Source organism: Geospiza fortis, unplaced genomic scaffold (genome assembly GCF_000277835.1).
Source record: "Geospiza fortis unplaced genomic scaffold, GeoFor_1.0 scaffold125, whole genome shotgun sequence".
NCBI classification, from domain to species: Eukaryota; Metazoa; Chordata; class Aves; order Passeriformes; family Thraupidae; genus Geospiza; species Geospiza fortis.
Window position 1 is genome coordinate 632,645 of NW_005054479.1, and position 12,499 is coordinate 645,143.

The 12,499-nt window shown below is 39.4% G+C and overlaps 1 protein-coding gene across 1 annotated transcript in view; it reads left to right on the forward strand.

Annotated features, from left to right (window-relative positions):
* The window catches only part of POLR1A (RNA polymerase I subunit A), a 35,479-nt gene that overhangs the window by 3,657 nt on the left and 19,323 nt on the right, over positions 1 to 12,499 (forward strand). The window contains 12 exon segments of the mRNA XM_014310049.2: positions 16 to 224; positions 2,998 to 3,147; positions 3,236 to 3,343; positions 4,464 to 4,549; positions 4,648 to 4,757; positions 6,274 to 6,360; positions 7,026 to 7,128; positions 7,784 to 7,943; positions 8,871 to 9,044; positions 9,512 to 9,634; positions 10,972 to 11,199; positions 12,461 to 12,498. Coding sequence (XP_014165524.2) covers positions 16 to 224; positions 2,998 to 3,147; positions 3,236 to 3,343; positions 4,464 to 4,549; positions 4,648 to 4,757; positions 6,274 to 6,360; positions 7,026 to 7,128; positions 7,784 to 7,943; positions 8,871 to 9,044; positions 9,512 to 9,634; positions 10,972 to 11,199; positions 12,461 to 12,498 — 1,576 coding nt within the window.

The window sequence follows — 12,499 nt, forward strand, 5'->3', positions numbered from 1 at the left end:
TTTCCTTTCACCACTTCAGGAAGCTGAGTGTGAAGCCCATCACGAACCCTCAGTACCTGGACAATGTGGGCAATCCGGCCGTGAACGGGCTCTACGACCTGGCCCTGGGGCCGCCGGACTCCAGAGAAGTGTGTGCCACCTGCATGCAGAACTTCAGCAACTGCCCCGGACACTTCGGCCACATAGAGCTGCCTCTGCCTGTCTACAACCCCCTGTTCTTCGATGTATGTATTATATATGTACTGAATTATTGCTGGGGAAAGGGCTGGTGGTGCCCAGGCTGTTGTGTGTCCAGTTCTGGCCCCTCATTTTAGGAAGGATGTTGAGATGCTTGAGCGCGTCCAGAGGAGGGCAACAAGGCTGGTGAGGGGCTTGGAACACAAGGCCTGTGAGGAGTGTTTGAAGGAGCTGGGGCTGTTCAGCCTGAAGAAGAGGAGGCTCAGAGGTGACCTTATTGCTCTCTACAACTTCCTGAAGGGAGGCTGTAGCCAGGTGGGGTCGGTCTCTTCCACTGGGCAGCACTGACAGAACCAGAGGGCACAGTCTCCAGCTACGTCAGGGAAGGTACAGGTTGGATATTAGGAAAAAAAAAATTCACTGAAAGAATAGTAAAGTACTGGAATGCTCTTCCCAGAGAGGTGGTAGCATCACTATCTCTGGATGTGTTTAAAAAAAGACTGGACATGGCACTTGGTGCTATAGTCTATGTGAGGGCATAGGTTGGACTCAATGATCTTAGAGGTCTCTTCCAAACTTGTTATTCTGTGATTCTAAGTGGTTGCAGGCCTTGAAAACAGTAAGGTTTTCACCCAGTAAAGGTGCCAAGATCTGTTTTCTCTTTTAAGTGTAATACCAGCAGGTGTAGTAGAAAAGCTTTGTTGTGTCATGACAGTTCAATACAAATAAATCTTTTGAAAAATACCGATTTTGTTGTAGCTGCTGTTTTACTCAGTCTTGACAGGCAGGTGCGGGGGGATATTCATCCTGAAGTATGTGACTGACTGCAGGATGTCATGCTTTAATTAAATGAATGGCGCAGTAAAAATTATCATTTGCTTTAAACAACTACTGCACATGAACAGCTGTCTACTCTTCCAGTGTTTAACAAACCTGAGCTGGCATGAATTTTCCTCTTGAGGTGCTGATCTCACCATTTACAGTAGCTGCCTTTGCACAGGCTACTAATTGAGAGTCAAACCCTCACTTTCAAGTGACCAGAGTTAGATGAGGTACCCACTTCTAGCCTTGTTACAGCTTTGAGTCAAATAACTGTATGGACCAAGAATTAAAATCCTGCAGCAGGGATTCCCAGCCTTCAGGCCACAGGGAGAGTGAGAGAACTGTGATAAATAATAACACAGAGCTGTGTTAAATAATAAAACCCACTGATAATTTCCCAGACCTTGAGGAAAACGTGATTGTGTGAAGAATCTTGTAGGATTGAGCCCAGAATGTTTCATTTTACTAGTGTGGAGGTTTGGGTTCCACGCTGTCTTCTGTGGGGTGAGCTGTCAGAAGCTGTAATCATAGTGCTGTGTGAGAGCAGCCTGGGTCCCAGAGCTGCTGTAGATACCACAAGTGTTTCATGTGTCTGTTATGTGGCTGTGGCCACAGCTCTTATCACAGAGAGCAGCAGGCACAACTCTCTCCCAGGATTTTTCCTGGGGAAGGCAGTGAGAAGCTCAGAGAAGAAGAGAAAACAATTCTTATCTCCATTTACATCTCTTGTTGTTTTACACATGTGGGATGTGTTACAGAGATTGTTTACCCAAAGTGATTTGTAAATTGAGGTCCCCAGGACAAGGTGAGAGATGAGAATTTGACTCCCGGTTCTCAGAAGGCTGAGTTATTATTTTATGATATTATATTATATTATATTAAAAGAAATTATATACTAACACTATACTAAAAAAAAGGAGACATCAGAAGGCTATGAATAAAAATATTCATATTTTTATTATGAATAATAAAAACCTGTGACAGACTCAGAGAGTCCGACACAGCTGGCTGTGATTGGCCATTAATTAAAAACAATTCACATGTTTGGATAAACAATCTCCAGGCCACATTCCAGAGGAGCAAAACACGGAGAAGCTGAGGCTTCTCATTTTCCCAGGAGAAGAAATCCTGGTGAAAGGATTTTTCATAAAATATCACGGTGACAGACACTGGTGAAAGTTGTTTTGGTTCCTTGGCCAGTTGGGTCAAAGCTGTGCCCTGACTGTCTGAGACAGTGACAGATTTTTCTTTAGTGTTCTTTAGTATAGTGTCTCTTTAATATGTAATTTAGTATAGTATTAGTGTAATATAGTATAGTTTAATAAAGCAGCTGTTCAGCCTTCTGAATCATGGAGTCAGTGCACATTATTCCCTACAATGGGGTCACCCTGCATCCATAGTAGACAGCCTGCAGAGAGTTTATCTACAGATCATGCTTTGCACATGAGTTTGGGTGAAATAAATTTTTTTTCAAGCAAATTCTTTATGATTAAAATGAACCATTAATCTAATTTCCCAATTATAGTAGCGTGGTATTTTTGGGGTCCCCCATCATGGGGAGGAAAGATGAATCTGACTCCATGTTCTCAGAAGGCTAATTTATTATTTTATGGTAGCATATTATATTAAAGAATGCTATACTAAACTATACTAAAGAATAGAGAAAGGATACTTACAGAAGGTTTAACAAGATACTAATGAAAAACTCATGACTCTCTCCTCAGAGTCCGACACAGCCTGACTGTGATTGGTCATTAAGTTAAAACAATTCACATGAAACCAATCAAACATCCACCTGTTGGATAAACAATCTTCAAACTACATTCCAAAGCAGCAAACACAAGAGAAAATATTGTTTTCCTTTTTCTCTGAGGCTTCTCAGCTTCCCCAGAGAAGAAAGCCTGTTGAAGGGATTTTTCAGAAAATATGATGGTGACATAGTTGCACTCTCTTTAAATCCAAACAATTGATAACCTTTTCTTCCTCTTTCCTTTGCAGAAACTGTACCTTCTGATCAGAGGGTCCTGTTTGAATTGCCACATGCTGACGTGTCCCCGAGCCGTGGTTCACCTGCTGCTGAGCCAGCTGAAGGTGCTGCAGAAAGGGCTGCTCCATGCTGTCCATGACCTCGAAATCATTCTGAACAGGGCAAGTACTGTGTGATGCTCCATCCCTTTTTGGATGGTCTCACAGCTCTAAAGCTCTCTGCCAATTTCTCCTCTTGTGTTCCTTGTAGTTTATAGAGCAGTGTGCAGATGCAACAGGCTCAGAAATTGAGGAGGAGTTGAATCGCCACGTGCAGGAAATGTTACAGAGCTCTCAAACAACAGATCGGTGCTCAAATGTAAGTACAGGCAGTGCTTCTCCTGAAATCCTGGGCTTTATCCTCTTAAAATAGTGATGTGCAGAACATGTAGGTGTAGGATTTGTGTAGGTGTTGGATTTTGAAACTGAGGAAGAGTTGAATTGCCACATGCAGGAAATGTTACAGAGCTCCCAAATAAGAAATCAGTGCTCAAATATGAGTACAGGCAGTGCTTCTCCTGAGATCCTGGGTTTTATCCTTTTAAAGGGTGATGGGCAGGATAAAGCCTGTCTTTGTAGGTGCTGGATTTTGTCCAGTTCTGAACTGTGTTATGTTTAGAAGGATTTTGAGGGAAATGTCTGAAATTAAACTTAAAAAGGATTTTATTTCCCCTTAGTATAACTGTTGAATTTCTGGAAAATAGGGAAATGTCTGTGCAGGGAAATGTTTTGATGGTGTAAATACCATATTAAAATCTGATACTGCTGTCAATGCACCACCTACAGATGTTGATACTTCTCTGTCTGATGCTCTGACTGTTTTGAGCTGCAGAGCACATTTTGAGAACTCATGCATCCTGTAAACTTGCAGAATTAATAACACTGATATTTTTAGGAAGACTTGTGTAATTGAATTCTAATTTCCATTTAAATGTAGTTTAATGTACATGGTTAGTAGAGGTGAGTGAAGAAGATACTTATAATCTATTATCATTCAGCAGGTTTGCTTATAAGCCAGTTTTAATTCCTTGATCACTTGTTTAAAAACTAAGCTTAAGCACTTTGTAAATCATACATTTATGAGCTGTCAAAATAAGTGGTTTTTGTAATTTTTATACTTACCTAAATCACCATTAGACAAAAACTTTAAATTACAGTACTGACCTGAAAATTAAAGACTTTATGGAATAAATTGAAAGAGGAGCATGGAGAGCACTGAGGGATGTATGCCTCCAGCAAATGGGAACATGATGAAAGAGCACTACAGATCAAGGCATGAATCAATCAGTACATGGATGTGTGTGCATTGATACTAATAATGTTCATGCTGTAATGTTAATTGTGTAATGTTTAGTGAATTCTTCACCTAATAACATGTTTTTATTTATTTTTATTATATTCATTATTTGCAAGTTTTGAGGTTTTTTTTTCTTTACCAGGTTAAAAATGTTTGTGAGTGTAGAAATAAACTGGTATCACAGTTCTGGAAAGCACACATGGCTTCAAAGAAATGCCCAAACTGCAAGTAAGTTTAACTACATGAGAAAGCTGGTTTCTAGTTAAATGCTGTATTTATATTAACCTTTATCTGCCTGTCCTGTTTGGTTTTTTTTTGCCTTCAAGATCCAGGAGATCACTGGTGCGAAAGGAGCACAACAGCAAGCTGACAGTCACCTATCCTTCTACAGTGTACCATAAGTCAGGAGAGGAAGGCATTCTGGATGAAACAGCAGGTGAAATATTTGTCTTCTACTCAAATATGCTTCCACTTTTTCCCTGCATTTAAGGGGCACAGATTCTTAGCAGTGGCTGTGCACTTGGAACTAATTTATAAAAAATACTGATTATAACTAAACCAGTAAGCTCAGGAGTCAGAGAGAACAATTCCATTAAATTTCTGTTTGAGAGCTTGTTGTGCTTTTGCAGCTTCAAGTGTCTCTATGTCTAGGAAAAGAAGTACAACAACATAAACTTTGTCAGCTTTAGGGTGGTTTTGGGGCACTTCATTTTTGGCCGGTAGTTGATGTTCTGCTGGGTTTTTTAAACAGAACAACTAGAGGTAAAATTAATTAGGAGGAAGATTACCAACTTCAGAAAGAAAATTACATAATCCTAAGTCTTGTGAGTGAATTTCGTCTTAAAGAGTAAAAGACAAAAAAGAAAGTAGGTGGCACTTTCCAGGATTAATTAACCAATTGTTTGAACCAATTTAAATCTCCTTTTCCTTCTCATATCCTTGACCCTTTACACAATGAGACAGAATTGAAGCAGACATTTATGTGTGTTATTTAGCCCTTAGGAAAGGTTTCCATAAAGAGTTTATTTTGTTTGCTACTCTGTGATTTAAATACTAGATTCAATCTCTGGAGCTGTGGCTGAAGAAATAAAATGGGAAGTATTCTGTATTCTGAACTGGGATGGATCACACAGTTAGGTACATTGTGCATAGCCTGTGATGGTGGTTAACTCCCAAAAGGGACTACCTTTAACCTTGGCATCGATGCATTTCTGTTTGAGGGATGGAAAGGTTTTCTAGGTGAATGGAGAATTGAACTTTCAGTGTGCAAAAATCTGCATTTCTGGACCTAAGCCAGAAGAAGAAGAATAGGAAACTGTCTGAGGTTGTGGGAGAATTGCTTTTCATCGAGTTGTGGAAATTGGGAGCTAAAATCTCTGGCTTTGTTTTGAAAATAATTGATCTTTTTGCTTTTTAGTAGCAAAACCATGTGTTTTTCTTCCTCCCCAAAGCAGAGGTAGTCCCGACTCTTACTTATCATAGGGATGGTGCTATTGTCTCCTTCAATTGAGTATTTCATGGGAACCTTGATACCTCCCTGGTAGTACCTGAACCCCACTGAAAGTTTCCCCAGCTGCAGGCTGAGACTTGACTTGTGTTTTTGTCAGGGGATGGGATCATTTAAGGAAGGTTCCAGCTCACTATAAGTCAAAAAAGGCATAAACTTTAGATGTTAGAGTGGAGTCTTATTTCTGTTACTTATATTCATATTTACTAGTCACAGAAATTGTTTATTTTTTACTTAATTTTATATTCCCAAAGCAAACATTTAAATTATAATTTTGATGTAGATGTCAGCCAGTATATTTTGTATTTCCATTCCTCCTCTGAGCTGGAAGCACCACTGTAAGCAAAAAAAAAAAAAAAAACCAAAAAAACACCGTTCAGAGTAATGTCTTGAGATTTTTTTTAAAAATAAATATTTTATTTTAATTTTATTTTTTACTTTTTAGGTATTGATGAAAGCCAGTTAGGGAAGAGAGGATACCTGACACCAATGACTGCCAAGGAATACATCCTGGCTCTGTGGAAGAATGAAGGTAATGGTTGTCAAGAGCAACATTGCTTTGTTTTCTGTACCATTTACTGGACAAATCTGCAAATCTTCCAGTATGAGCTCCTTGTCAGATCTTTGCCTTTTGCCTTAGGTGCTTCTGACTGCAAAATAGGTTTTGTGACAGGAGAACTGGCAGCCAGTGAATGCAGAGACCTGGATTCAATTAACACTTTGATCAGTTATTCTCAAATTGTGGCTCCCTACAAATCACAACAGTTATTTGCAGAGACTGATTTTCCTGTGGTGCTGTACCCCACAGTTACACTGGTTAAAGACTGAGAATGGATTTACCAGCCTCTTTTTTGGGTTGCCTGTACTCTGAATCTGTCTGCACTTGCCAGGAAAAATCAAAGCACTTTTGTCAATCAGTCACAGTTAGTTGCTGGAACCTTTCTTCCTCTCGTTCTGCTTTCTCCATTTGCTATAATCTATATTTCTGTCCAGAGTTGTTCCTAAAATACCACACGTCACAAAAAAAAAGAGTGGCAATTCTTTCTAAACTGTGTCTCAATGTTTGTTTTTATTTTAAACAGGCTCAATAGTGTTAACTTAGCAGAGTCTTTTGACTTGGTTGAGCAAGTGCTGGGGGTTTGGATTCCCAAACAATAGCAATGAGAATGAGCTTTTATTTCTTTTGTCTCTTTTTAGGTTTCTTTCTGCGTTATCTCTTCCCTGGGATGGATCCTCATGAGAGTTCAGAATTCAGTCCAGACATGTTTTTTCTAGATCTGCTTGTGGTTCCACCTTCAAGGTAAAATTTATCCCCCCAAAATCTTGTAGAAATCACAGGATTTAGTGCACCCTTTGCAGGAGTTGGAGATCCAAACTCCTGTAATACAGACACTGGTCTGCTTAAGTGTCAATAGAGTCTTTAAGTAATAAAAAGCACATTAGTAATTGGTAAGTTCTATTGTAACTCCAAATGAGTTTGTTAGAAGATTGAAATACTAATTATGGAAAAGATATATTTTAGTATTTTATATTTAAAAATATATTTTAGTATTTTAGTGTTTAGTATATAGTATATACTTAGTATAGTATAAGTATCTAAAACATAAGTATATATTAATATAATATATACTTAAAATATAAGTATATTAAAAATATAGTATGTATTTAGTGTATTTATATTCAGTATTTAGTATATTTATATTTAGCATTTTAGTATTTATATATTAGTATTTTAAATGAATATAGAATATTGTAACTGCACAGTACTGATAGAATTTCTTGTTAAGGATCATTCATTTTTTATGACTGTCCCAGTAAAATAAATGAATTTTTAAATGCCCACTGTTAGTTTGGATTATTTTCCATGCACTGAAGATTTAGCTGAGAATATTTGAGGTTTTTCATGCTGCTTTTGAGTGGCTTTAATCCTCTGAAGTGATTTTGATTTGCTGTAGGTATCGTCCTGTGAATCGCCTTGGAGATCGCCTGTTCACAAACGGGCAGACTGTGAACCTGCAAGCTGTGATGAAAGATGCCCAATTGATAAGGAAGCTCTTGGTTTTCATGGCCAAAGAACAGTGTCAGCCAATAAAGATTACAGAAGAAATTCAAACAGTAAGAGTTGCTGGTTGTCTTATTCTTTGCTTTTTTGGATGGGTGGTTGAGTTCAGGAAGGCTCCTGTTTAAGCTGTTCCTGTAACAGTTTTTGCCTGAGCTGTTGGAATATCTGCTGATGGAGATGTTCCATACCATTTGGTTTTTGCCTCTGCTCTTTTCTAGCTGGTGCAAAGGGAAAAGCCATTTTCCTGAGATTTTCTTAGCCGTGGATTTTTGTATGTGAGACATAGCAGGCTCCTGTTTCTAGAGAATTAAATATGTACAGCACAAACAGTTCACAATAAAACTTTGCTAGCGTTTCAACACATGAAAAGAGGGGTGAAAGGTCACTTCAGTTTCTAAGCCTAGTGGAGCCAGTTATGATTGTGTTTATTTTTGACAGTTGATGTCTAAATAGGATGTAAAACTTCATAAATAATATAGTTAGTAACAATATTTGTCTACTTCTGAGAGTTCACATAGTTGTATAGTGTAAATAATAGTGTATGTCAGCTTGCCTTGTTCCATATTTGTTCATCAGTTGTATCATTGAGGGGTGTTTGACACTGGGCTCAGTTTCAGGGGAACTTGATTTACATCTTTAGTGTAAAACATTTTGGAAACACTGTTAGTTACTCACAATGTAGCCACTAGATGGAGATCTGTTCTTAAAACATTTGACTGGAGGTAAATGAATTTTGGATGTGATTGGTTTAGTGGCTTTTAGACTGAAAACAAAGTGGTGTAAGTGATAAAATCTCTTGGATTTACATTATTTTAATCTAAGAATAGGATTTTCTAGTTACAGTGATTCCCAACATAGACTGACTACCAGTGCAAAATAATGGTGAATATTTCTTTTGCTATATTTAATACTGTAACTTCAGCCTAGTAAGTAGAAGATATTTTTTGTTACGTCCAAGTTTCTAATTTCTGTTTTTGCAGGAGACAGGAGGGGATGGTGAACCTCTGGACCGTTCTGTGCTGACAGCAATTCCAGGACAGAGCATTGCAGATAAGTTGTACAACGCCTGGATACGTCTGCAGAGCCATGTCAACATTGTGTTTGATAGTGACATGGACAAGCTGATAACAGACAAATACCCTGGTATTCGTCAGGTGGGTACAGGCTGGAGTCTTAATTAAAAAAGAGAAGCTGATGGAGTAAGAAAAAAGTGAACTATTTGTGGTTAGTACATGGGCATTTTCATGCCACTCATCATTGCAAGAATCCATTTGGTTTTCCATACTTGTCGCAATAGGACACAAAATGAACAACACACACAAGCTGAGATGTCCAAGGTAAAAAGAGGGCAGTTTATTTCCAAACTCCAATATTTATAGACTTTCAAAAGTGACCATGGATTGGAGGATGAAATTGCCACCTCTCCAGCCACACTGGTCAAAATAACAGTCCATCAATTCTCCCCTCCTCCAGAAAGGAATGCAAAACAGTCATTATTCACATAAAAAGTGCAGTGAGAAACTCCATTACAAAAATATAAACATCAGAAGTCTTAGAAGAACTTAGGAGAGCAGGGTGACACATACTTGCAGATTTTAATTGTCACCTTCTGTTTCCCAAGCTGTTGGAGAAGAAAGAAGGACTGTTCCGCAAGCACATGATGGGGAAGCGCGTGGATTTCGCTGCTCGCTCCGTCATTTGCCCCGACATGTACATTGGGACCAATGAGATTGGCATCCCCATGGTGAGCATAAATAAAGGACTGTGTCCTCACTGCTGGCAATTTGGTAGCAGTTTAAAATCTAGAGGGTTTCTGACTCATCTGAGCTGTTTTCTGCCCAGTGTTAATAAGGAGGGAGCACTGAAGAGCAGGAGATTTTTACTACTTATAAAATGAGAATACCACATCTGAGAATGATGAGTTAAAAAAAAAGGAAAAAGCTGTACTTGCTTTGTAGGATTAGGAATTGGTACAAGCTTCAAAAGTAGATCCTGTTCCTCCTATGGTCATTGTATAAGGTATTTTTGAGATATTGCAGTGCCAGGGTACCAGTTGTTGGTTTCTCTGGGTCTGGATTGAAGGCATTTGAGATGGTAGTTTCATGTTCAGACTCAGGTGTTTATTATTTCTTAGCAGTAAAACAGTCTCACTACAGTGAGTTCTGCAGCTTTTCATTAGAAGGCACAAAATGCCAACAGTCTTTTGTTACAGGGTCTTTTAAGACTGAACTATCCAATTAAGAAAGGACACCTGGATTATTTTCCCTTTTAACCCAAGAACTGATCCCACAGAGCCCACAATGCTGACTTTTCTGCCCAATTACAAAATGCCGCCCAAACCCATGAAGAAGAAGGAAGAAGAGACATGAAGAAGAAACCCAGGACGACACCCTGTGCCCTCCATCTTGCTTCCATCCACAACATACTAAAAATCCCAAAACCTAAATTTCTCACCAAGTGATCCACCTACACTGCTCTCTAGAACCTATTTCACACTTTAGTGGATTCTGTCTTGAAGTCTAGGAAGTCTATCTTGAATCTAGGAAACTTTCTCCATGAATGAGGGTGAAAGTCAGTGCTCCCCTGGGGGTCAGGGTGCCCCAGACCAAACAGAGAAATATTCCTGGTGCCCTTGGTTTCCACACTGCAGTCTCAAGGGAAGGCTGTGATAATGTCACCAACTTCAACAATCCTTAAGGATTTTTACCTGCACAGAGATGACCCCAAGCCTGAATTTGAGTTTCTCATTATCTTGTCTTTGCAGAAAGTAGTGAACCTAATGATAATGTGCTTTTTCTCTGTATTTGTTGGCTTATTTGCAGAATCTAAATTCATGATTGCTTTCTTTAATTGCTAATTGAGCTTTATACCTCAGTAGAAAATTGTGAAAGGGATGTTGTTTCTATTCTTATGGTAGAGGATTTTAAAACAGAAATGTATTTATTTGGCACTAGAGTAGACTGAGGAGGACACGCATTCATGAGCTTAAAGTAATTTATTCTTGCATTTACTACTTAATTTTTGATACTGTTTTATCAGTGGCTTTTAGAGTTTTAAGCTCCTCTTTTCCTTCCTGTCTAGGTATTTGCCACCAAACTGACCTACCCTCAGCCAGTCACTCCCTGGAATGTCAAAGAGCTGAGGCAGGCTGTCATCAATGGCCCCAAGGTGCACCCTGGGGCCTCCATGGTCATCAACGAGGACGGCTCTCGCACGGTGCTGAGCGCCACCAGCCTGACGCAGCGCGAGGCCATCGCCAAGCAGCTCCTCACCCCCTCCTCAGGGGCACCCCAGACAGGCCTGAAGATTGTGAGTATGGGCAGAGCCCTCCTCCATCTCTGGTTCAGGGAGTAGGAATAAAAACATGGTACTTTTTCAAATTCTAACTTCCATTTTTCCTTCCTTTACTTTCTTCTAATACACAGTGTGTGGCATTCATTGTGCCAAGATGCAGAGTATTCTCAGTGGTGGCCTTGGCAATGCTGGCTTAGTTGGACTTACAGGTCTTTTCCAACCTAATTGATTCTCTTAGTTGGATTTATAGGTCTTTTCTAACCTAATTGATTCTATGTCTGTTGTTTCTGCTCTGTGCTACAGTTTAATCAACCTTTGAAACTTCTTAACTGTGTCTCTGTCCCTTGCAAGAGTTGAAAAAGCACTATTTAGCTACTAGGGCAAAAGTTTTGGGTTTTAATAGTGTTTTCACATTGTTGTGTATTACCTTGTCTCTCATAAAGGCTTAGCAGAGATTTGAAATTTAAATCTGAGTTTTTCTGTGATGTCAGTTCTTTCAGAACCTGTCACAGAGTTAAACATAACAGTATTTAGATTGTACAAACAACATACCATACTCTTGTTGGTGATCACTTAAGTGGATATTTAGATGTTACTAAAAGAAAAATTAAAATGAGACTGTTCTGAGAGACTGTTTTAGATAAAGATGTATTGTGCTGTACTCAAAGCTGAAATTAAGAGATTCTTGGCCTCTGCTTCATTTACTGAAAGCTGTTAATAGCTGTTCAGCTATTACTACCTTAGTCTAGGGTGTCCAGGATATATTGTGGGAGGTATCAGTTCAGCCCAGTGGGCTTTGGATGAAGAGCTGATTGATTTGATCACTGTGGTTTGGGGGAGTTAATAGGGAATAGTTGTTTGGTGGAGAGCAGAGGGGATTCAGGGGCAAACAGTCCTGATTCTCTCTGAGTTTTACACAGAGCATGAATGTGAACCAGAAAGAGAATGTTTTGGAGGACACGGTCTCAAGCTACGTCAGGGAAGGTATAGGTTGGATATTAGGAAAAAATTTTTTACCAAAATAATAATAAAGTACTGGAATGCTCTTCCCAGGGAGGTGGTAGAATCACCATTTCTGGATGTGTTAAAAAAAAGACTGGACATGGCACTTGGTGCTCTAGTCTAGTTGAGGTGTGAGGGCATAGGTTGGACTCGATGATCTTAGAGGTCTCCTCCAGAGCTCATTACTCGGTGATTCTGTGGCTCTGTGTGTGTGTTTAAAGCTCAGTCAGTCCTTTCTGAGGCACTTGTGGCAGCCCCACAATCTGTGTGGCAGGTGTGTCGGCACATCAGGAACGGGGACGTGCTGCTGCTG